At 47.4% G+C, this 26,376-nt stretch overlaps 1 protein-coding gene across 5 annotated transcripts in view; it reads left to right on the forward strand.

Annotated features, from left to right (window-relative positions):
• The window catches only part of SASH1 (SAM and SH3 domain containing 1), a 198,434-nt gene that overhangs the window by 87,651 nt on the left and 84,407 nt on the right, over window positions 1-26,376 (forward strand). For 4 of the 5 annotated variants that reach the window (XM_047860764.1, XM_047860762.1, XM_047860763.1 and 1 more), the window contains one exon: window positions 25,308-25,348. In XM_047860764.1, the coding sequence (XP_047716720.1) occupies window positions 25,308-25,348 (41 nt within the window). Of the gene's footprint in view, window positions 1-17,712; window positions 17,867-25,307; window positions 25,349-26,376 lie in introns of those variants that run through there. The other variant, XM_047860765.1, reaches the window with a different exon arrangement.

Genomic DNA, 26,376 nt, shown 5'->3' on the forward strand with positions numbered 1-26,376 from the left:
AAAACCAAAACAAAGCAAATGGGCTTTTTGTTGTTTCGTTTTGTTTCCTGTAACCTTTCCTTTTTCCTCTTTATTCCATCATAATTACACTAGAATGTTCCATTTGTGATCTTCTGAGGTAAAGAAATTTTGAGAAAGTGCTCAGCTTTATACAGACACTTCCTTTGGCACAGAGCCACTTACACGGTTTTGTGCCAAGAGAAGCATAGAAGTGGTTTAGGAATAAAGTATTTCTGGAATGAAAAGCACACATTGGGAGCGCGTGTGTGTGCTTTACAGCACAGCTCCGCCTAATCCGTCCACGTGTGTGCTGCTGGCCAGAGGCAGCTTCAAGGGGGGGAAGGCTGTGTTGCCAACGCTTCGGTTCTCGAGAGGCTAAGCAGATTTGGTTCAGTCAGGACTGAGGAACATTGGGGTGATGAGCAAAAAGCAAACCAAGGCCACTGCCCACTCAAGGTTAGACGATCAATGTGCAATTAACTCGAATCTCCTTGGCTTTAGTTGCATGTAACCCCCTAGCACCTTAGCATGAAGGCTGAAGTAGCTTGGGGATCTGGGTTGACATTGATTTGGAAATTGGACATACGATGGCTATAGATGAAGTTGAGTGTGGGCAGCAGCGCGGAGTTAATGGACTGGAGGTTCTTCTGACTTCCTTCGCTACCTATTTGGCATGATTCAGGCCGAGAACTCAGGTGTTCGTTCAGAATCTGAGTCCTTCAGGAAACAAGACATGTTTGCCTTTCCTCCTAAGAGGAAGTGACTCACCAGATTTGTACCAATCTTAAGTTAGGCTGGATATTCTTCCCCTCAATTATGGGTAGTCATTCTTTCCGTGTTTATATCCTTCACTTGGTAAAATGCGACATGGCTTTGTGGCCAAGAAAGAGACTCTCAGCCTTCTCTGAGGTTAACGAAACATTTCGAACACACAGCACACAGTATTGTTGACAGCCTCAGCCTCTCCATCTGTACGACCGCCATTTTGCTTCTGTTCTTTTAAATGTTTTACTTAAACTGAAGTGTTTCTAAGTAACTTGGGAGTTTTAATCCATTTTGTCCTATATTTCCTTATTAACGTTTTTTGGAAACTATGGTACCCTTTTTTTCTTCCTTTAAAGAACTTTTGAAAACTTTTGAACTTCCAGAAAATTCATAGGAATTGTGCAATGAACTTTCATATAACTTTTACTTAGATTTACCAGGTTGCATGCTCTTTTTCTCCCTCCTACACACACACACACACACACACACACACACACACACACACACTTACATAATACCATAATTTCAGAACTATTTGAGGGTAAGTTAAAAATTCTGTGATCCTCACTCCTCGATACGTCAGCATTTATCTCCTAAGGACAAGGCCATTCTCACAGAACTCATAGAATACAGTCCCATAGAGAAGAATTTTAAAAACAATTTTCTTTCTTTTTAATGTTTAGTTATTTTTAAGACAGAGACAGAGTGTGAGCAGGGGAGGGGCAGAGAGAGAGGGAGACACAGAATCTGAAACAGGCTCCAGGCTCTGAGCTGTTAGCACAGAGCCCGACGCGGGGCTCGAACTCGCAAACCATGAGATCATGACCTGAGCTAAAGTCAGATGCCCAGCCACTGAGCCACCCAATAGCGATTTGCTTAATACACAGTTCGTGTTCCAGTGTCTCTAATTGCCCCAATAATGTTTCTTTATAGCACTTTCTCGTCAATCCAACACTTAAAAAAATTACTCATCACATTTGCACGTCCTCTTTCTGGTCATATTTAATCTGAAAGCATTTCTTGGCCTTTCTTTGTCTTTTATGATATTGACAGGGTCTTTTAAGAGGGTAGGCTAGTTGTTTTGTGAAATATTCCTCCATCTGGGCTCCGTTTTAGGGTTCGGGTAGTGCATTTTTGATGTTACATTCTTTTCAGTTCACTACATCATGACGTCACTTCGTCCCATTGTTGGTGATACTAATTTTGATTATTTGATGAAGGTGATGTCCATCAAGTTTCTTCGGAGAAGTTAGAACTTTCCCTTTGCAGTTGGTAAATACTTTGTGGGGAGATAATCTGAGACCTCGTAAATGTCTTGCTCCTCATCAGACTTTTACCTGATGGTTTTAGATTCTCTCAATGATTGTTGCCTGAATCAGTTTTTGTGGTGATGTTTACAAAACGATGATACTTGGGGTGCCTGGGTGACTCAGTCAGTTGAGCATCCGACTCATGATTTTGGCTCAGGCCACGATCTCACAGTTTGGGATTGAGCCCCATGTCGCGCTCGGCACTGACAGCCCGGAACTTGCCTGGGAATCTCGCCCTCTGCCCCTCCCCCACTTGTACACTCATGTTCTCTCTCAAAATAAATAAATAAAACTAAAATAGAAATGATGATACTTATTCTTAAGTTGCTCATTATCTTGGATTAAACCCTCCAAAAGGTGTTTGTTTTCTAATAAGATGGACACTCTAGCTCAAATTATAATCTGGGTACTTTTGTTTCTATTGAATTATTTGCATTTTTGTACTTGAAAATGTGCCATTCTTCAGATACAAATGCTGCTTGTAAGCCCCGGAGGATGACCTGGAAACCAGTTGGTTGTGTCTGGTTAAATGTCCACAAAGTAGCTGCCAACCCAAATATCATTCTGAGTCAGCAGTCTTGTTTTATGGGCAGAACATTTCTTCTGCTTTGTATTCAAAAGGCAAGAGAACTCAGTAGACAAAAGTGGGCAGATTCTACAGCAGCCCACCCTTGAAGCAGAGGCCTCGATGACAGGATGGGGGTCCGGGGGTCCGGTGATTGACCCTTGTGGCTCCCACTGTCCGGTGATTGGCCCTTGTGGCTCCCCCGCTGTCCAGACCCTCAGCACAGCTTTCTCCCTCCCTTCTCCCCCAGTTAAAACCTGAGCTAAGGAAGGTATCAGGTGTCAGTTATAATGCAAATACCTGATTTCTAAAAAAGTCACCTCGCGAAGTGGTATTTATCACTTACCAGGGTTTACAATCTCGAGTTCCAGGAATACAGCTCTAACCAGAGGAGAACAGAGAGGGTGGGAATATACCTGACATCACGTCACCTGGAGACACTGCCCAATGGGGCTGCTAAGGCTGTATTTGGTCTGTAGGTGTGTGAGACCTGCATGATGGATGGATGGATGGATGGATGGATGGATAGATAGATGTACAGGCAGACAGGAAGAAACATACATACGAACATACATACATAGAACAGACCTGCCCCCACCAGTTTGACAAAGGCTTCATTCATCCTTATTTTCCTACAATCTATCTGGTCTCTCTGTATGCTTTCACTGAAAATATAAAAAAGGCCAAGGGAGTTTTCATTTGAACCTCTTCTGTTTATATCCATTTACACTGCCTATTGATGAGACTATCTGTTTTATTACGCCAATCTTAGATTTGCGTCAACTGGCTAACAAGCTTGAACATTAGTTACATTTTTTTGGTACTCACCAGTTAATCTCAAGAATATCTAGCGAGAAAGAGTTTTTTGCTGGGAACATTCTTTATAACTATTGGGGATGCATTTAGCTACAAATAACAGAAAACATGACATAAAGCAGCATGAAAAATAATACAGTGTTCATTTGATATATCCTCGTTCCAGGGGGGGTGTCTAGGGCTGTGCTGTGGCTCAGCTGAGCCTTCCGGTAGCCAGATTATATTGTTTGTTCTTTTTGTCAGTCTCCTGGTTTTATAGTGGCTGCTGCCATCTCCCAGGTGGGAAGGAGAAACGGGGTGAAGAAGGTAAAAGGGCAAGAAGCCACAGGCATACCCTTTAAAAAGCTTTCCTAGAAACCCTGTCCCACACATTCCAGTTTGTGTCACTCGTTTCTTCATGCAGCAGCTGTTCACTGGGCACCGACTTTGTGTGCAGGACCCTGTTTGGGGCTCTAGGATATGTGATGAGCTGACATGAGCTGCATGTAGGGAGCTGGAGTAAATCATTTGTATGCTTTAGACTCTGCAACGGAGAAAGATAAAGCAAAGAAAGTAAGCCCAAAATTGGGACACGTGGCGACCATTGCCATAGGAGAGTTTGGGGATGTGCGTGTTTTGTTTTGTTTTTACATTTGATTGATTGATTGATTGATTGATTGGAGACAGAGCACGAGCAGGGGAGGAGCAGATTGAGAGGGAGACACAGAATCCAAAGCAGGCTCCAGGCTCTGAGCCATCAGCATAGAGCCCGATGCAGGGCTGAAACCCACAAACTGTGAGATCATGACCTGGGCCGAAGTCAGACGCTTAACCCACTGAGCCACCCAGGTGCCCTGACATGCGTGTTTTTTGCTGACTGTCTTACTGCCCTGAACAAAATGAGTGTCTTAAGGAAGGAGGGAGACTAGACAGTGGGTAGAAAGCTAGCAGTATTTTCCACAATAATTTAGTCTTTTATTTGTGTGTGTATACATCTGAAACAGTAATCTGCAAATTAGCTAGATGGCTAATAAATAAGCTGTGTATCTGGATGATTTGGATTCATTACTTTCAAGGAAGCCAACTGTAGGGGATCCCATCTGGTTATTTCTAGGTGTGTATCTAGATTGGAAGTAGTCTTTACAGGGTTGGTTCTGCAAGTTGGAAAAGAAAAAATAGGAAATAGCAGGTAATGTTCATTGAGTGTTGGTGTATGGGCCAGGAACTGACCTAAACAGTTAACATTGACTTATTTAATACAACAACCCTGTGAGGTTTGCTCTGATATTATTCCTATTGCCAAAGGCAGAAACTGTGGCGCAGAGAGGTTAATAAGCTGCTCAAGGATACACAGCGAATGAAGTGACACAGCCTGGATTTTATCCCACTTGAGAGCCCATGCTCCTAACCGTCATGCTATGATTCCAAAATACTTACAATTGCATTGCTTATGCAGATAGAGAGGTTAGGGGCACATTGAGTTTATTGGCTTTATGTAAATAGCAGCAGCTAAAACCCGCAGTCCTGTGGTCCTCTTGGAAGGAGAGACAAGTTTACTCTCATTCACATATAAGCTGTCTCAGTTATTTATTTACAGAGGCAGGAAGGTCCAAAATAAATCTCAAAACTTCACCTTCGCCAATGTTTATCAGCTCTTTTCTACTAAGTCTTTCACCAGAGTTGAAAACTCACTGATTTAGTTTCACTTTCTTTCATTACCTATGGCTACACTTGAACTGTTTCATGGTGAAAAAGCCCAAAAATATATCGCACGATGGAAGAGGAAGATAAATCAAAGGAGGGCAAGCCAATGGAGCGGTGTTGTGTGCTCGAATGATATGGATGGCATCTGGTTTATAAATGTTCTATGCAAGCATTTACTCCGTTTGGACACCGCTTCCCTCTCGTATTTGTTTCATCTGGCTAGCTGATTACTCTTCTGACAGGGCGTCAAGTTTCCCACCCCCCCCCCCCCCCCCCCGCCAAAGCCTCCTCCTTTTTTTTTTTAAATTTTTTTTTTTTAACATTTATTCATTTTTGAGACAGAGAGAGACAGAGCATGAGCAGGGGAGGGTCAGAGAGAGAGGGAGACACAGAATCCGAAACAGGCTCCAGGCTCTGAGCCATCAGCACAGAGCCCGACGCGGGGCTCGAACTCACAGACCGCGAGATCATGACCTGAGCCTAAGTCGGACGTCCAACCGACTGAGCCACCCAGGCACCCCAAAAGCCTCCTCCTTTAACCCTTTGCCCTCAGAGAAGAAGCCCTGCTTGTGATCCTCGTGTTCTGGTTGCTTCTCTCTCTCCTGCCACCGTGGATCGCTCGCATCTCTCGTTGTGCCCTTTTCTCCCTCACAACCTGCCTCTGCCCGCCTGTTCACCTCCCTCATCGTCCCCCCTGCTCTCCAGGTGGGGTGAAGCTCCCCGGATTGCTCAGACTGGCCATGCGCTCCCACAGCATGCCAAGCCTCCGAGATGGCTGCTCCTTCCGGTGGGGTGCCCCGTCCCCGACTCGCTGAGCATCCCCCCAACCCTCCTTCTCTGGGCAGATCCTATCACACTTAGAAATCGAGCTCTGGTCTCCTGCCAGAAGTCTTCCCTGATTCACAAGGTTGGGGTACAGTGTCCTGCCGCTGGGCTCTGGAACTCCGCGCTCCCCTGCTCCCGTGGCAGTGGACCTCGGTTACAGGTGCACGCGTACGTGTGTGCGTCGGTGGAGGGGGGCCACCTCCCACTCCCACCCCTGGGTCTTTCACATAAAAGACTTTCAGTAACGTCGGATCGAGGAGCAAGTGGGTGAGTGTCACAAACGTGCTTCGTTCTTCTTCTCCATCCCGTAGAAGGCTTCTCGCCATTCTTGCAAACCATAATTTGACTTCTTCCCCAGTTACTGAACTTTGCCCGGCAGCCTGACTCTTCCTTTTCCTGAAATGCCATCTGAGGTCAGTGCTGCAGCAGTAACCAACCCAGGAGCCCCTCCCCACTCGCAGATCCTTGCCAGGTTCGGCACTGCTGCCTTTCCCGTGGGGCCGCGTGTACTTTCGCCCTTGGGGTCTGTGGCGTTATGGGTTCTAGTTTGTCCTCACTTGATGCCCAGTCTTGGTGGTTCCCTTTTTTCTGCCCATCCCTTACCATTGGCGTTCCCCAAGGGCTTTTTATCCACCTGCAAGCTGTCCTCAGGTGCCCCCACTCAGGGCTTTGACCTCTTGTCTCTGGGCACCCACCTCACATACACATCTGTCCCTGTGCCCCATTTTCCAATCTGGTGACCTGCGTGTTGCCGCGACTTGGCGGATGCCTGCTCATTACTGTCACTGTCGCCCCAGATGCATTATCTTACCAGCACAACCCCTCGCTCCCTCCCTTCTTAACTTCTCACCTCTTACAACCTGCTCTTTGATCAGACGTCCCCTTTTCTGTCCTTGGGACCATTTTTCTGCACATCACGCAGCCTTGGCATTGTTATCTGTTGCTTTTCTTCCATGGTTCTAAAACTTTAATCGTGAAATCCTGTTGCTTCTACCTCTGTAACTTTTCCTGTGTTTCCTTCTTTTTCACCTTCACTACTGCAAGCAATACCTTTAATGCTCTTTTCATGAACTAGGACAGTGTGTCCTAAAGTAGAATCTTTAGTCTCCCTAAAGTACAATCGGGCCATACGGAGCAGGCAGGGGATGCAGAGATCTCCCCAGTGGCACCTATAAATTAGGACCTGTGCGTGCTTGCGCTTTGGTCAGAACGCCCCCGTGCAGCCTCAGCCCGGGGCTTCCCTCCCACCGCCAGCCTTGCCGCAGCCTCTCTCTCATCTCCCAGATGCCTCCTGGGCTGCTTGGAGCTCATTCCTTGAAAGCGTCTCCTTTCTTTAAGTGCCTTCTCAGTCTCTTCACTGGCCGTGTTCTTTCCACCTTTTGGAATCAGGTAGCATTTGGCACAGATCTGATGTCTCAGGGTATTGTAACAAGTATCATCATCGTTGTAATGCTTACAACGCTCAATTGGCTCATTTCTATTATTGGACACCGTGCTAATCACTTTTACTGTATTTTGTCATTTAATTTTTCACGGACTCCTTGAAGTCTGTACCATTTTTGAGAGTGATCAGCTTGTCTAAGGTCTCAGAGCTCGAGACAAAAAAACCTTATCCAGTCTGAATGCCATGACAGCCTTGGGGTGAAGATACCCCGTGTGACTGCAGACTCTCTGGGTTCAAACCCAGGCTATTTCTTACCTGGATCTTGGTGTCTATAGTTTCCCCAACTATAAAAGGAGGATGATCTGTACAGTATATACCTCACTTAATAAGCTATCCAGCACCTAATAAGTGCCCAGTAAACTTGTCTGTTATCTATGTTGTCTGGTCCAAATTCAGGCCCTCGCCTGGGGCCCTAGCTTTGTGTACTTCCTGAATCCTGCCTGGCCTAGCATGATCTCGAGCTCCAGGAGGCTGAGAGCTCACATTCTTCCCCTCTTTGAATATTCTTCAGTTTCCAAAAGAGTTGTTTTCACAGGGCAAGTGCTCATTAAATACTTGCATTGAAAGCATTGATTGTTCAGTTCTTTGAAATAGGGCTAAAACTGGATTGTCCCCAGGACCGGAATTACAGAAGACGTACTTTGGTCTTACCTGTTACCCAGCATGTGTCAGTGTCTCCTTAAACCAGTAGCAATGTAATAAGCAAGTGCTTTATGATGGTGAATATTCACATTTAAAAGACACCTGTCCAAACATTTTAGGGGCGCCTGGGTGGCTCAGTGGGTTGAGCGGCTGAGTCTTGATTTTGGCTCAGGCCGTGATCCCAGGGTTATGAGATCAAGCCTCTCGTCAGGCTCCGTGCTGAGCGTGGAGCCTGATTAAGATTCTCATTCTCTCTGCCTCTGTCTCCGTCCCCATCTCTTCCCCCCACATCCCTCTCCCCAGCTCACTTGTTCTCTCTCTCTCTCAAATTTTTTTTTTTAAAAAAACATGTAGTATACAGAATAGTAGCTTCCACAAATCCCCAAATCTATATCTAAGGGCTGCTCCCCTTCCTCTGCCCCCCCAATTCCATTTTGTAATCTTGTTCAAATCTCCTCAGATTTTTCCTTCTCTGTTAAATAGAGATGACAGACCAGGGGTGCCTGGGGGGCTCAGTCACTTAAGCTCAGGTCCTGATCTCACAGTTTGCGGGATCGAGCCCAAGTTGGGCTCCGTAGTGACAGCGTGGAGTCTGCTTGGGATATTCTCTCTCTCTCTGTCTCTCTCTCTCTGTCTCTCATATAAATAAATAAAACTTAAAGAAATAAATAAAACTTAAAAAAGAAATGACCACATATTACCTCCAGATAAAGGTACAACATTGAGAACTGCACACAAAATATTACAGTTTTTTAAAAAGTCCTTAAAACTTGTAATAGCTGCAATTTTGTGGGAGGTTACATTTATTTTGTTTTATTTTTGGTGATAAGCTCACTGAGATATAATTCACATACCATACGACTCACCCATGGAAGAGATCCAGTTCAGCGGTTTTTGATGGAGTTGCAGTTTTGTGCCTGTCCCCACAGTCGATTTGGGAATTTTTTTTTTTTAATTTTTTTTTTCAACGTTTATTTATTTTTGGGACAGAGAGAGACAGAGCATGAACAGGGGAGGGGCAGAGAGAGAGGGAGACACAGAATCGGAAACAGGCTCCAGGCTCCGAGCCATCAGCCCAGAGCCTGACGCAGGGCTCGAACTCCCGGATCGCGAGATCGTGACCTGGCTGAAGTCGGACGCTTAACCGACTGCGCCACCCAGGCGCCCCCAATTTGGGAATATTTTTGTCAATTCCAGAAGAAGCCCCGCACCCTTGAGCTGCCCTCCGCTTCTCTCACCCCTGAACAACACGCTGAGTTTCTGTTTCTATAGATTTGCCTCTTGTGGACGTTCCGTGGAAATGCAGTCACATGCGGTTTAAGGGACTGTTTCACTCAGCATAATGTTCTCACGGCTCATCCCCATGGGTTCCTTTTGTTCTATGAATGTGCCACATTTCACTTATCCACTTACTGATTGGTGGACACCTAGGTTGTTTGGACTTTCTGGCAATTAGGAACAGTGTTGCTGTGGACATTTGTATACAAGTTGATGCGTTGGTGTTCTTGGGGACTTGAAGTGTGTAAGGCATTCTCCTCTGGGTAAGTTGTTTCCTCCGAGGGACCTCTGCCCTCTTGCTCAACAAGAAGTTTCTCGGTCCCGGAGGCTGGGCCGGAGAGGGCTTCGGGTCCATCCCTTGTGGACGCCCCTGAAAACGGATGGGGTCTGCTGTCTGTCCGGGGTTGCGTGTCCTGCTGTGTGACAAGGTGGGGCTCGCCGTGCTCGTTCTCAGACGTGGAAGAAAGCATTAGAAACCCGCGGGCCGCGCGGTTACCAACCCTCCTTTGGAACAGATTAGATTCACTGAGAATTGCTGATGAGGTCTGCACGTTGCTGGGAAGTCCAGGTCAAGCTGCGTACCCTGGAGCTGAGACCACGCATCCTGTTTCCACATCCTGTTTGTGGCAGGGCCGTGGGTCGGGGAGGGGAATGCCAGACCTTTCCCACGGGGGCCATGCGCCTGGGATGGGGAAGCCACGTGGAGGCGTGTCCTTCAGAATAGTTCACAAGTCGGTCCTGTCCCGTTCAGGTGGATGTGTCCTTGCTGTGTCCCCGCTGGCCTCCCGGGAGGAGGAGATGGGTGCTGGCATTAGAACCTGAGCCTGAGTTTCAGCTCTGCTGGTCGTGGGATCAGAAACAGTTTATTTAAGTGCCCCAAGCCTCAGCTTTCTCATCCACAAAATGTGCACAGTAAACGCTCCTTCTGAGGGGGCGCTGTGTGAGGCACGGCGCCTGACATCTGCTAGGTGCTCACGTCTCACTTGTTCTCGCTCGTCCACTTCCGCGGCCTGTGGCCCGTGGCCCGGCCGATGGCAGCGGCAGCCGTGTGTGCGGTTCCTCCATCTGTCGGATGGTGTCGTACCCAGAACTCGCCAATGGCCACGGCCACTTAAACTACGCCATTCTCAAAAGAGATTTGTTTTTAATTAAAAAAAAAAAAAAATGCCATTCCTCCGTGCGCCTTACTCGGGAAGGCTGGGAGACAGCAACCGGTCTCAGAGCTCGTGCGGCGGGCTGAAGTATGTGTGTGTGCGGGCGGGATCTGTGTCTGCACACGTGTGTGCTCCGTCGCATAGCATATCTGAGGGGCTCAGCATTCCAGAATGCAGGGGCTCGGGGCGGGAGCAGCTGTGCTCGAATTCTCCACCTCAGCTGTTCCCCCACTGCAAACCCCGTTGCCCTTTGCTTCATCTGGTGAGGGAGCCCCAGCTGCCCCAGCCGGAGACCACGCGCCCGGGCCGCAGCCGGAGGCCGCGTGTGCGTGGTGGCCGGAGACAGGCCACTGCCGGGAGGTATGTAGGACGCGAGGGGGCTGGGGTTGGGTCTGTGCCCTGCAGAAGTGAACGGGACACTGGGCAGCAGTGGGGGTGGGGCTGGGGCTGGGGAGGGGAGGCGATCGGTAAGCAAATGGCAGTCCCGTCCCGCCAGCAACAGGGGAAGCCCCACACCTACGACCACTGTATCGTATAAAGTACATCTCACAGTACAGGAGATGGGGGAGGCGGTGAGGAAGGCTGAATGACTGACCAAGACCGCCCCCCACACAGCTCCGGTGAGGCAGAGGTGGACTTCTAGCCCGCATCCATTTATCTGCCTGCCAAGGTCAGGCCATCACACGGACCAAACGCTGGTGCATCAGAAAAGACCAGCGACGGGCCAGGCAGCAATGGGGTGTAACCGAATAAACATTGTCCAGATCTCTGCTGTGTGCGCAGATTTGCTAGGTGCCGGGAGGATGCGTGGGGTGCCCGGGTCACTGTCCTCTTTTCGGCCCGAGGGAGCCATGACCGCATGATCCTGATGTGACGGGAGCGCAGTGCAGAGGAACAGCAGGGGAGGGCCGGCCAGGCCCCTGCACGGGCCGCAGACTCAGAAGTTCGGCACCAGGCTGGGTTTTGCTGGAGGAGCCGACGTCATGGTGACGTCATCGCAGGGTTTTGACTGCATGTGCTCGTTGGGGCTGGTTCCACAGCCCCGGCCAGGCTGTCTCCTTCTGTGTCCGGTGATGTGGCCGCAAGGCAGCCGCACTGGCATTCGGGGCCAAAAGGCTGCAGGCAGAGTGGGGGATAGACGGTGACCTGCCACCTGCCGAGATGGGCACGTCCTCTGTCACCAGCTCCAGGCAAGCCTCCAGTTTCGACTCACCGGGAACCTGGAGAGGAGCTGGCATCCTGGCTGCGGAGCCACAGGGCCTGAAGAGCAGACTGCCTCTGCTTTCTACCTGTCACGTGACCTACAGGAACCATGCTGATGTAGAACAGGGCGGGGAAGGGAATTCTGGGAGACGGACTCCAGCTGAGCCAGGTTGACAGGCCACAGATGCACCACAGGTACCCAAAGGAGCGAGCAGCACAGGGATGATGGCGGGGGTGGGGGAGGGTGGTTCTTAGGCACAGGTGGAGGGCAATGGCATTCCAGGCAGACGCGAGGGCCTGCAAAGGTGTGTGGGTGCAGCACGTCGGGGGTGGGCTGGTGGTTCAGGGTCCAGGCAGCCCAAGGCCCAGCTTGTGGGAGGTCTTCAGAGCAGCCCAGAGGTTGCGCAGGGGTGGATTTTGTGTGTGAGAAGGGCCATTGTCAACGTGAGGAGATGAGGTCTAGATGCCCCCAGGAGGCAGGGAGACCAGTGGTCAAAGGGACACATCCTGAGGGTCCAAAACTTGCCTGAACTTTTATTATGCTTCTAGTTTTTCAATTCTTTCCATCCCACTGGCAAATTCCTTCAGTCTTTAAGGAGTGTCTCCTGCATACTAGGGATGGGTACGTGGCCCCCAAGATGAACCCTGGCCCCCAAGCTTTTGTCTGTAAGCCTGGCTGCTTGATCCTACTGCGTACTTGTATCCTGAATTCTCTTCTGAAAACTGCCCTTGTAATCTGCTTACTAGATTTTGGGGGCCTTGGAGTAGAAGGATATAAGGAGGGAATGGAGAAGGAAGGATGGGGAATGTGTCTCGTGGATTCAACTAGTGTCCCAGGCATACCCGTCCCTCACAGTTAGCTGGAGAGACAGACGCTCAGGCCCCTCCAAGGCCTAACGAATGGACTTCTCCAGATGTGGTGGAGACGTGGAACTGCGGAGTCTTTAATAAATTTTCCAGGAGGCTCCTCGGCAGCCAGCGTGGTCGAATCACTGCCGAAACCTATTTCTTACCCGTTAGGTTGACGCTCTCTGCTTCTGCTGCACGTCTCCATCACCAGGGGCAGGGGGGTGGCACTCAGCTGATGCTGGTAGAGGTCATTTGTCATCACGGTGACCCTTGGGACCGCTTCCTGGTGTCACTGTCGGGTGCTGGCGCGTCACTTCAGATAGAGCCTCGGGATCAGAAGGGGGAAGGATGTGAAGCAATCTGAGAGCAAAAGTGAGACGAGCCAGCGGAGTGAGCGCGTAGCTCGGCGGCTGCAAGGGCAGAGGACACGCGTGGGAATTGAAAACCGAGGTCTGAACGGTGACGGAAGTTAACAGGGTTCACTGTGGTGATCATTTCGCAATATATACAAATACCGACTCGTTATGTTTTACTCCTGAAGCTGATTTGTCACATGTCAGTTATATCTCAGTTTTTAAAAAGAGAGAGAGCGAGAGATCTGAGAAGACAGGAAAGCCTGAGTTCTCAGCTTCACAGTGTTTATAACATAAAAATTTTCCGTCAGCTGTGTCTGAAGGAATTAAAAGGAGGGCTGTGGCAGTGGTCACTGCGGAAGGGACCCAATCCTCTGTGCCGCCCGGCAGGAGAAGTAGGACAGGCACGTGGCTCCCACCGCCATGTCCTGGACGGGGACTGGCCACTGGGACCGGCGAGGCGAGGAAGGGCCCGCAGCTCCGCCAGCTTTGGCCTTCAGAGGCCGCTTCTCGACTCCGCTGCTCCCCTCAGAACAGCTGACACAACAGAGGCTGACAGCCCCAGCCCCCGCGTCCCTCCCCGGCTCCTCTGTGCCCAGACAGCACAGCGGCCCGCAGGGCCGGCGTGGCTTGGGGCCGTGGTGAATGGGAGCCGCTGTTTGTTTCCACTGAGAAAGTTCTGACCCGCTTCCGGAGCCATCGCCATGGAAACAGACCTTGGAGATAATTGAATGGAGCCTCTTTTCCTCCGTCTCCCTTCTCCCTTTCCCCACTCCGAGGCTGAGGCTCTCAGGGGCCGACTCTTTGCAGCCCGCCTTTCCCTGCAGGTTCCTGCGCATTTGACAAGAACAGCAAAGGCCCGGTTCCCGCCAGTGACCCCATGTGCCCCCCATACCAGGCGGGGTCGCTTTCATAGCTGTTCTTGAGCGGAGGCCCGTGTGCTACGCGTCCTGATGGCCGTGGCCTTCCACGGGGACGTGTCCATCCAGCCGGCCCCACATCTCAGCCCCAGTTCCTTGCAGAAGAGCCTTTCTTGCAACACAGATTTATTACATGTATGCACTCAAGTTTAAAGGGGAAGTAGAAGAGAAGTGATTTGGAAGTGATTTTGCTTCGTTTACAGAATAAGTGGTCAGCATGTGGTATTTTGCTCCTTTTATAAAAACTGGCATTTGGGGGTGAAAACAATGGGCTAAAAGCCCTGTTTCATTTTGCTTTTGACAATAATTCAGTGATTCTTAAAATATAAAGACCTAAGTAAAATTTAAAATTCACATCGAGGCCATAAAGGAAGGGCATTGGTTTTTACTGGTTGCACCCAAAGCAGAAGAGGACGTTAAGGTTTCCTTTCGTTCAACACCTTCATACGCCTACCGAGGAAGCGTCAAAAATCTGTGTCTGTGAAGGCCAGTGGCCAAGTGACACACTTAAATCGCACTTTCACTGCCAATAAGTAGAGAAAACGGACACCGTTTTGGCTTGAGGCTCACAGTTTCGTCCCTGGTACCGTGAATCCAGTGGTGATTCGGACAGGAGAGGCCCTTCCTTTCCTGAATCAGGTGTTTTAATGGGGTGAAAATCGGGTTGGGGCCAGAAGAGCTGCGTCTAAGCCCCAGCTCTGTGACCCGCAATTGGATAAGCCGCTTACGCGAACTTGCCAGGCGTCCTCTTCTTTATCTGTATAATGGGGCTGTTTCAGGGTCTCCGTGAGCCCGACATACAGTGAGATCTATATGAACGTGCTTGGTAAACCCAGACCAATGCTTTGTAGAAGTTGGTCATTTTTAGTTCTTAACCACTGAATGCGTTAGGATTGTATTCAGTCGTACGTAACCGAACCTGACTGCGGAGTTCAGGCAAATGGGGGCATATTTTTTCATAGAGCAAGGAGGCCAGAGGTGGGTGCTTCAGGGCTGGTACAGCTGCTCAAGGAAGCATCTGGCCACTGACACTTAGCCTCCGAGGGGGTGTATGGGGAAGTGAGTGTCTTAACAGGGTATCCTGCCGCCCAAACCAAATCTTGGTTCTCTTAAGAAAGGGGGATATTGAAATGGGAGACAGCTAGTCCTGCCAGCTATAGTCACTCATTCAGCTGGTCTTTTTTTCTGTTTTTAAAGTTTATTTTGAGAGGGAGTATGTATGCGCGCATGCACATGCGAGCAGAGGAAGGGCGGAGAGGGAGAGAGAGAATCCCAAGGAGGCTCCATGCTGTCAGCATGGAGCCCAGTGTGGGGCTCGATCTCATGAACCGTGAGATGACGTCCTTGAGCCTAACTCAAGAATAGGACACCCGACCGACTGCTCCCCCCGGGCACCCCAGCTATTTTCTTACAACCCGTCAATATAAAGCACCTCATGATGTTGTAAACGCCTGGAAGGTACGGACCATGTTGTATTCATTTCCCTTATCAAGCTGCAGAGGGCTTCATTATCCACGCCAAACAGTAGATACCAAGCAAAGAAAATCATTGTTGGTTGTTTTTATATGAGAATGGTCAGTTACTGAACTCCCCGAACTTATGTAAATGTACTGAACTTGCATAAAAAAATAGTATCATACACCATGTGGTTGGTGTGTCATAGGAATATTCTGATTAGTTACTAAGTGTTCAGGACTTGGGAAGGCATTTGTCACTTCTCAAGGCTGGAATATACATGGTTACTTTCAGTAGTGTTACAACATCAAAGCTGCCATCCCCACAGCACGTTTGTATCAGCTTCTTGGACAGGCCGGGCCCATGAAGTGCCAAGCGAAGAATAACATGGCCCAGATGGAGAAGAGACCCCCTGGGAGGGTTTCGGAAATCTTGGAAGGTGACGCTATGCTTTCCCGTGTCTCCTTCTCCCTGCCCTGAGCCCACATCTGCGGGCTTGTGCAGCTCTACACTCTGCCCGTTGTATAGTCCCGGCCCGAGAAAGGTTGTAGCTGAGAAACACCCAGGTCGTGGCCCTCCACCATGGGGCGGGGGGATGACATTTGGCTCATTTTTAGGCATGGGACTTAAATTTCTGCGGGTGTCCTGCATCATTCGCTTCTGGTGCAAGTTACCATTCCACGGATGAAGGAACACGGATCTCTTTCAGTCTACCTTTGTGACGGATTTTCAGACTCGAGAAGGATGGAGGCTGTTCGTGGCCTGGAAAGCCTGTTGGCCACCGCTGAGGTGCCAGGGAACCAGCCCCTTACATGTCAGAAAGCTGAAGTGCTCTCTGAGAAGGACCGAGAGAAACTTGACTCCACAGGGAGAGCTGGTTGGAGGAAAAGACCCGCAGTCCTAACCGCTAGCATCTTGTTAGTGACACTTCACATGTACAAACGTGTTCTAAATACCATACAAGTTACAGTTCACCGAAATCTCCAGAAAACGTACGTGATAGGTAATATTGTATCCCTTTTGCATGGCAGGAAACTGGGATTCACTGAGGCAAAGTAATCTGTCGAGTTACTGGTTGGTAAATGGTAGGGCTGGGCTTTGAACACGGGAGGTTGGGCTCTAGAACCCCACATCATGAGCCATGGTGTTAGGTAGCTGTCTGGGCGGGGGTAGTGGGCTGTAGAAAATGTTCCCGTCTGCCCACCTCTACCTTGGCATCATATTCAATCGCTGGTGTGTGTATGTGCATGCATGCATGAGTGCTGTTCTAAGAAAAACATGGGTTGCTTTTGTAAAGTGTAATCGAAAAGTAGAACAGGAGTCACTATGTCCATCCTAGCTATTTGGGGGAAATTAATGTTAAAGAGAGAGAGATAGGCTTGATTTGCAGTAGAAAAGATCACGTGTGGATACCTAGAACTCCCATGTACCTGATGTCATTAGCAGGGGATTGAAGCATAGCAAAAATGATTGTTGCTATTGTTGTTAGATTGTTGTTGCGTACCTAGATTGACTGTGTCTCTCTTATTTTTCTGAATAAGATCCCCTTTGGAAACCTCTCCTATATAATGACTAGGGTCACCTACAGTGATTCGGATGGTAATTTTCCACCAAAGATATCATTTAAAAAGGGGGGTAGGGCAGAAAAAAGTTGAAAATGTCAAAACTCATGGCTGGAAGTATCAAACCTTTTAAATGGCCTTTCAGAACTTTTCAAGCGTGGGGCGCCTGGGTGGCGCAGTCGGTTAAGCGTCCCACTTCAGCCAGGTCACGATCTCGCGGTCCGTGAGTTCGAGCCCCGCGTCGGGCTCTGGGCTGATGGCTCAGAGCCTGGAGCCTGTTTCCGATTCTGTGTCTCCCTCTCTCTCGGCCCCTCCCCCGTTCATGCTCTGTCTCTCTCTGTCCCCCCCAAAAAATAAATAAACGTTGAAAAAAAAGAACTTTTCAAGCGCTCGATCGGTAGGGTAAGAGGTCCTCTTCAAATTGGAAATAAACATCGGGTGGTACTGTTGTTTGGAGATCGTATATCCACACATCACTGCCATTTCTTTGGGAGAGTTGGTATCACCCGATGGGTGGGTCCAAACCATTTCCTGTGGTGTATACATCCATACTGAACATCTCTTCAACGTCATCAAAAAATTATTTCGTGTACCCTTTGCCGTATGCAAGAATCTAAATCGGTACAGATCTTACTGTTTAAGGAGGACAATAGGTGATCAGCAAATGGGAATATTATGATGCTGGACAATGTGGATGAAGACCCACTGACGTCATATTCAGTCAGTGTGAGAAAAACAATGGATGTGAGAAAATGTGAATTGCTCGTACCGAGTGCAGTTGAGAAGAGGAATTGTTACGGCCATCTGGATTATTTGAGGGAAGTTAATGCTAAAAAAAAAAATTAAAAGGAGGAACTGTGGCAATATAGAAACTAGGCCGAGCACAGGGCCTAGTGGCCGTCGTTGGTGGAATGAGGGTGGCAGGGCTCTGGGCAGAGACCGAGAGCGTTCATCCTTTGGGATCCGGTGATAGTTATAAGAGGTCACCCTGACTGGGGTCTTACCAGTTGCCAAGTTCATGTGATTCTAACAGCCCGTTAAGGTAGGTACTGATTTTATCATCACTACCTGACATGAGAGGGAAGGCATGGCTTAGATTTGTGACCGCACTGTCACGGGTGTGCCTGACTCTGAGTGTGTGAGTGCTGAGCATGGGCTGTGTCAGGCCGTTGCCTTGGATTTGGTCCTTCCGACACCTGCCTTGATCATTTACGAAGGTGACCTTGCAACAAAAGCCAGAAGGAGAGACTGGGAATAGGCTGAAATGAAAGAAAAGGCCTGTAGGCATGGAGTGTTTTGACCAGGGTGACAAAGTGTCACCAACGTTGTCATTGATACTAAATAATCTTGGAGCTCAAAAAATACACCAGATTTGAGCAACAGAATTACTTTCAATCCTAGCCAGTAAGTTTGCAAGTTAAGTTCTATTATGTGCCAGCAGCTGTTGGCAGGGAAGGGCCAGATCTAGGGTGAAGGAAGAGAGACCCCTTCCTCCTTAAACCTGCCTGGCGCTGAGAGGGAGCAGCTCTAGCACGGTGGACCCCTGTGTCCCTCCTGCCCTGGCCCTGGTCCCATGGGGTCCCATGGCTGACCCTTGAATTTTTATAGCAGACAGTAGATAGCGTAAACAGACATTTGTTTTATACGTATTTTTATGAAATAGGGGAGATATGCTCCTATGATGAAAAATATCTTCGATATCCAAAGAATAATAAGAAATAACCAAATTTAAGGAATTAATTAAGGATAGAAATAGGAATTACCTATTTTCTACAAAATGATTTGTTACGAAATAAGCAAAATGTGAATATAAGTAGTTAGTCATATTTAAGGAAGGCATATCAACTGAGAAGAAATAATCAGCATATAAGAAACACATGAACACGTAAGAAAAAATCAACTACTCTAAAGCTCCTCAACCCTTTCAGCTTCTTTTCCCCTCCCACTCCCACGCACAATTCCATAGCACAGATGTCTCCGTCCCTTTTCTGCGTCTTGAGGAAAATGCTACTGGCATTGGGGACCGCCTTGGCAGGCCTGGGATGATGCAGGAAGGGACCCAGACACAGCAAGAGCCCTGATTCAAAATTCAGCAGGAAAGAAACTAATGAAGAAGTGAATTTCCGGAGACTCAAGATAAAGGAAACTTAAAAATCTCTTAAGTATAGGTTTTCCAGTAACGTATAACACATGTTCCATTCTTAGAAATTAGGTTATTGCTTCTCTCTCTCTCTCTCTCTCTCATAATGAAGTTTTCTGGACAGCCCATCAAAACAAAAACATGAGGTCTATTTTGGGAACTCTTTTTTATGTTTGGGCATTTGTTACACTTTGCTTGCGTGCCGGAGTCAGTATGTTGCAAAGAGACGGAGTTGCCTTTGCCTAGAGGTACCTGAGACTATTTATGTAAATGGACATAAGAAGAAAAATGAGCCTGAGCCAAAGTACGTGGCCTCTTTCCTGTCAACTCGCAGACAGAGTCTGCACGAGCAGCATAACCCGATCCTGCTCTTGAAATACTTGGTTCTAAGAAACTCATAGGCCACGTTCACATTTGGTGTTGAAAACGTGCTCTGTCTTCCCCGGTTCTTCTGAGCCTATCATTTTAGTAACTCACCCAGCAACAGGGTTAGGACGCATGTAACGTAATACGAATTTCTGTTGTGTAAACGAGAAACGATAGGGTGATGTGCGTGGGGCGCTGGACTCTGGAGTCAGAGATGTGGTTTCTAAACCCACTTAGGTCCCTGCCTGGCTCTGTGCCCTTATCCGGATTATCGCTCTGTAGTCTCGGGATGGGCGATCGGGTTGGTGATAAGAGTGTTTTCTTTAAGAGGCAGAATTCCACACAAATGTAAAGAATCTCCTTTGGACCTTTGTCCTGTTGCTCCTTGTCTGTGGCCACCTGGAGGGCTCTACTGTAAAGCCACAGACTCCAGAGAAAAGAAAACAGAGCAACCTAGAATTTACCCTGTCTGGCATCTGAGGCAGCAATATAGCTTGCGTAAAACCGATTTTAATGTTATTTCAGCCGGGTAGGGTGAAAGCGTGTTCCCGGTTTTCCTTCCCCGCACGGACTCCTTCTCCTAAGTCCCGCTGCCTGCTTCACCTTCTTTCCCTGACCTCGAGGACTGGGTTGCCCTTGAGCCCAGGCCTCCTGCCACTTCTCTTCATTGTGTTCAGCTGGTCTTCTGGCTTTAAATGTGCAAGTGATTTCCAAATCCTGATCTCCAGTCCTCAGCAATGCCCGTGAACTCTAGACGCACGTACCCAACTGTGTCTTTAGTATCTCCACGGGGATGTTGAAGAAACACCTCAAACTTCCTGTGTGAGAGGAGACCTCTTGCTTTCTTCCCCTGTTCTCTCCCTACCCAGCCTTCCCCACGGGGGTGGGGCACATGTCATGCCAGCTCATCATTTAGGGTCTCTGTTCACCTCTCCCCTCTTGAGAGAAGACTTCTCTGTCCATCCCATCGAACATTCTCCCCCCTTCTTGATCTACACCGCCCACCTCGCTTCTCGCCCATCCTGAGCTCTAAGAGAACAGAGATCTTAACCTGCCTTACTTACTGCTACATTCTCAATGCCTCAGAGGATGCCAGCCTCATAATGGGAGTTGGATGAATGTGTATTGAAGGAAAGAAAGAATGAATGAGTGAGTGGGTGAAAAGAAAGGAATGACGCATCGTAACAAAGAATTTGCTAAAGATTGAGGTAGGATGAAAGGAATTGGTTAAGTTCAGGGATGCTGTCCCTTATTTTCTTTTTTATCTCATTCATAAGTCGTTTATTGAATTTTCTTAAGTGAACGTGAGTTCAGAGAGGGCTAAAGTAGCTTCGGGATCGTGAGGAAAAATATTTACACTGGGGTCTAATAGTTATTGACGTGAAGGTACTTCTAAGATCGAGTTCAACGACTAAATGCGAAACTCGAATTATTCAATGCTTAAGTAGATGTTCAGAGCGCAGAGGGATGCTAATTATTGCGTCCTCATCATCGAAACCCAGAAACCCACGCTGAGGTTCCCATCCCTTTTACCCTGTTGACAGTGAAAGTGATGGATAGAAAAGGGCTGACGAACCTGCTTCCAGCCTGTGGGTCCCAGGCCTGTGGCTTCTGGCCGCAAGAAGGAGGTGCGGTGAGGAGGCCTCTTTGGAACTGACTTCTGAGCATTAATTTCTTCCACCAGGAGATCAGCAAATGACCCTTTCCACCTGCTGCCATCCAAATTTGGAATTTGGTTACATCATGGGTTTTTGCTCCTGCTGGATAGATTTTATAATCCGTCTCAGGGAGAAAGATGGCATTTCGCATCACCTGCTCTGCCAAGCCTCTCTTTGCAGGGACAATTCACTGCGTCCAAATTAAACTTCATACGATGTCGTTTTCCCCCTCTGCACATTGATGAGTTGGGGAGCCTCACACTTATGAAACACTGGCTTGCTGTTCTTTGGCCAGTGTCTAGATTGTGAACTCGCGGAACGTTAAAAATAAAAATCCCCGTTTGTCACCGCAAGATGAATAGAGGAGCTGCAGTGCCATCTGCTGGCCATGTGGGGAAATGCACGCAATCACTAGTGGAAACACTTTAACGAAGAGAATGCAAACCTGAGGATAAATTTTAGTTTAGTTTAGTTTAGTTTAGTTTAGTTTATTTACCATCTGTTACCAAAGTTTATTATTATTATTATTATTTTTTTTAATATGAAATTTATTGACAAATTGGTTTCCATACAACACCCAGTGCTTATCCCAAAAGGTGCCCTCCTCAATACCCATCACCCACCCTCTCCTCCCTCCCTCCCACCCCCCATCAACCCTCAGTTTGTTCTCAGTTTTTAACAGTCTCTTATGCTTTGGCTCTCTCGCACTCTAACCTCTTTTTTTTTTTTCCTTCCCCTCCCCCATGGGTTCCTGTTAAGTTTCTCAGGATCCACATAAGAGTGAAACCATATGGTATCTGTCTTTCTCTGTATGGCTTATTTCACTTAGCATCACACTCTCCAGTTCCATCCACGTGGCTACAAAAGGCCATATTTCATTTTTTCTCATTGCCACGTAGAATTCCATTGTGTATATAAACCACAATTTCTTTATCCATTCATCAGTTGATGGACATTTAGGCTCTTTCCATAATTTGGCTATTGTTGAGAGTGTTGCTATGAACATTGGGGTACAAGTGGCCCTATGCATCAGTACTCCTGTATCCCTTGGATAAATTCCTAGCACCTGAGGATAAATTTTAAATATGTGTCATGAATTGAAGAGAGTAGATAAAAATAAAAAATTATAAGCTAGAATTTTATAGAGGAAAGCACATTTATATCTTGTGATAGCTGCATGGTAGTGAGAACTTCTCTTTTTAGGCAGTGTGGGTCCTTGAGTATTTTTATAGTAGAAGACGTTCTTATTTTGCAGGAAGAATGAAAAATGGGTTGGAAAATAGAAGTTAGCCTTTGCGTTTTTTTAAATAATAGGATAGAGTCCATTTTACATACATTTTATCCAGAGAGGAAGAGCCCACCATCTCGGAGAAAGACAACTGGGTTGCCAGTGACTGGGGATGACCCTGTTGGCCTCTCACCAGCTGGTGGAACCTCGGGCCACTTCTGGGGGCTGAGTGATGAACCGTCTGACTCTTGATTTCTGCTCTGGTCATGATCTCATGGTTCGTGGGATCAAGCCCTACACTGGGCTCTGCGCTGTCAGTGCTGAACCTGCTTGGGATTCTCTCTCTCCCTCTCTCTCTGCCCACCCCCCCCCCTTCACACACTCTTTCTCCCAAAATAAATAAATAAACTTAAAAAAACCCTTTAATTCAATAAAATTCCTTACAACTCAGTAAGGGTATATTATTCTAAATCAGCAAAGGACTAAAGAAAAGCAATGTTTCTTGAGGCCATTTTCCCCACGAAAAGATTTCTTCTAGAAAAAAGCAAAAGTTCACATATTTATAGTTTATTACATAGTTAAGCAGTTGATCAAGAGCTGGGGATATTTGATATCTTTGATCCTTAACAATTAGGTCAAGACTCTCCTAGTCCTTAGAGTGAGTGAGTTTAAAAATAAAGGTGGTGCTCTCTTTGCTGTATGCAGCAGACAAAAGTCGTAGATGGCTGTGCTGGAAGGTCATGACCAGTTGAGGTAAGGTGGACTGATGTGTATTACCATGACTTTGAGCTCAAAATGCGAGAGTAAAAAAAAAAAAAACCCACAAAACTTAAGAACCCAAACTCTAGCTCAAATATTATTTCTTTAGGAAGGTTTTCAGCCTTAATCCCCAGCCAACTGGCCAACTGTCTATAGTTTGTTCTTCAGCTGCCATCGTGCCTTGCCTGTAATTCTGTGGCTCTGAGCGCTTTGATTGTACTGCTTCTGTTGCTTCTTCTTTTCTTCCTCCTTCTGCACCCCTGCCCTCCCTTCCCCTTCCTCCTGCTGTTCCTTCTCCTTTGCAAGTACTTCTCATTTGTTGACATTTTGTCGCCCTCCCTACATCGAGAGTCCCATTTCTTCGTTATCATCCATATACCTTACTCGTAATAGCATTCAGTACCTTTTTGCTGAATGAATTAAAAACTGAAATGGCTTTTTTTTTTTTAATTTTTTTTTTCAACGTTTATTTATTTTTGGGACAGAGAGAGACAGAGCATGAACGGGGGAGGGGCAGAGAGAGAGGGAGACACAGAATCGGAAACAGGCTCCAGGCTCTGAGCCATCAACCCAGAGCCCGACGCGGGGCTCAAACTCACGGACCGCGAGATCGTGACCTGGCTGAAGTCGGACGCTCAACCGACTGCGCCACCCAGGCGCCCCATGAAATGGCTTTTTAAATATCTTCAGTCATTTTCATTTTTGTGTGGATGGGAGGGCAGAGAGTAAGTAGGTCCCTGGGGCTAAATCCTGGTGCAATTCGATGATGAGGTAGATTTTCCTTATTTTCTGTGTTCACAGCACCTCAGTAAGGGGAAATCATGACTTCAGACCGAGCTCTGGTCCTCAGCAAATGAGAGGATGCCTCCCCTACTTCTGTTCTTAGCACCCCCCTCCCTCCCCTCATCGATAGGAGAGGTTTGTTAGATTCGTGTGCTAGTCGGAAACAGTTCTCTTCTCTCATTGAGGGTTTGAAGGGATTGGTGGGGCCTGAGCCTCTGTGCTCACCTGGCAGCCAGCGGTCAGCTAGTATCCATGCACCTGCTCTAAAGAGAGATGGCCCATCACAGGTGACTCTGCGTGACAGAAAGGCCCGTCCTGCCCTCTCTGGTCACCTTCAATTCGAGAGGTCGTTTCACCTGTAAGGCGGGCAGCAGATCGCCATTTGCCTATTCTGCTTCTCTTCCTCTGACCTCTTCAGGGTAACACGGTTCTAGACTCCCGACCTTGGTCTTCCCATGCATTCTCACATCCAGGAGAGTTTTGTCAGATGCCCCTGCCTTCCTCCCTGGCAGAGGAACTTGTATTGGGAAGATTCAGGTATAAACCCCTGAGTAGCTGTGCTTCTGTGCGGAGGCAGGTTCCTTCTTCCTGGTTTTCCCTGTCAGCAAGTGGACACTGAACTCACTTACCTCTAGGCTTTGGACCCACTTAATGAAAGACTGCGCTCCACCTCTACTCTGACCTTTTTGAGAGAACCCATTTTACCTTTCTTTGATTTCTTCCCTTCTTGCTTTAAGTTGGTGTCTGTCCATGTGTTTGCAAGAGAAACGCTTAATTGATTGGTTTGGGGCTGTGTTCGTGTTTCAAGGTATTTTGGCTTTTGTCTGTATCTGCGGTCACAAACGGGCAGCCAGGGTAGGGTGGGGTGTGGGCCAAATTTGGTGCCCAGACATGTATTGATTAACTTGGACACATTTTTACAAACATTGAATTATTTGCCATCACTGGAAAATGTGGAGCTCCCCCCCCCCCTTTAAAAAAAAAAAAAGCAGACTTCCTGGCTTCTCTTCGAACATAGAAAGATCTAGCAAGGTGGAGAGCGTGCTTGCGAATCGTCAGAAACCAACTGCAGAAACTACGCACTGTTTCCCCCCCCAACTTTTGTTTGGAGCATCTGATCTCCTACATTCCTCCTACAGCTGACCACTTTACTCACCTGCTGGCATATGGTGTTGGGTCTTGATTTTTATTATTATTTGCTTTGTCTTCCCCACTTACACAAGAGACTTCTCGATGGTGATAACCTAACGTGTAGTTCATAGTTCACACAAGTGGATTATCCAGTGATCATCTAGTAAAATCCATTCCCTTCATTCAATGGAGGTCTTACCCTGGAGTGAATCTTCACTACATGTTGACCAATGGGTCATGAGTGTGTTTCTAGAAAAGCAGCAGCTGGCTAGATAAGGGCAGTGATAAACACCCTCTCAGAATTCCCCTGGCTCTGCTGGTGGTGTTGATGCTGGGTCAGACGAATTGGGAGGGTTTTCAGTTCTCACACCAACGCAAGGCTCCCTGGTAATCAGACTTTCTTTTTTTCTTTTTCTAGGAGCACTCTTCCTAAGTCAAACTCAGAAGACGGCTCTGTAGGTCAGTACTCCTTTTCGTGGTTTAATGACTTAAAAGAATTTTAATACTTTATAGAACATACAAATGGTGAAAAAACAAAAACCACAAAGAATCTTTCCACCCAGAAAGAAACACTGTTAAGATTTCGATGCATACCTTTCCTTTCTTTTTTTTTTTTTGCCCTGTATTTGTGTGGGCTTTCTTTTAAACATAATTGGGATCATACTCTACATATTATAATTTTTTTGTATTGAATAGGTCCTGAGCATTTTCCCACGTTGATTGAATATTCTTTGCAGTAAAAAAATTTAAATCTGTATAATATTCCGTCATATTGGATGAGCCATAATTCAATCAACCATCGCTTCTTTGCTGGACGTTTAAGTTGCTTCTAATTTTTGCTCTCAGAGAATTGACACTATCCTAAAATTCCGTGAACCTATCCCTGATCATGTCCCTAGGATGAATTCTCTGATTTGGAACTTCTGAATCAAATATTATGCACAATTAAGGTGTTACATGTCTTATATTTCCTTGATTATAAAATCCAGTCTTGATTTAGTAACACCTTTTCTGTTTGGGTCAGAGTGAGCCTGGTAAGGGCGATTGTGATCAGGAGCAGAAGTGCTCAGATCAGGTTTTGATTTGGATTTGAATCATGACCTTTCCAACTCAGTGGTTATGGCCTTGGGCAAGTCTCTTACCTCCTGAAGCCTTGGTTTTCTCATCCACTAAATGGAAAACAATAATACATCATGTTCCTTGTACGTATCAAATGAAATAAACCATTAGCTAGCAAAGTGCCTGGGTACGGTAAGTGCTCAATAAATGTTAGCTATTATTTATTTTTTAATTTGTACCTCCATTTTGGAAGCATTAAAATAGAGGAAGGTGGGGGGGGGGTAGTATACCTTCCGGTAAAAGAAATACATTATAATCCCTAATTGCCCTAGAGAAAGGTTGCCTTAGTGATAATCCTACCTCTGCTTTAACCCTGCGTGGCTGTTATTTGCTGCAGTGTTTAGCCAGAGACAGCAGGTGCCATCAAG

Source organism: Prionailurus viverrinus, chromosome B2 (assembly GCF_022837055.1).
Source record: "Prionailurus viverrinus isolate Anna chromosome B2, UM_Priviv_1.0, whole genome shotgun sequence".
NCBI lineage: Eukaryota > Metazoa > Chordata > Mammalia > Carnivora > Felidae > Prionailurus > Prionailurus viverrinus.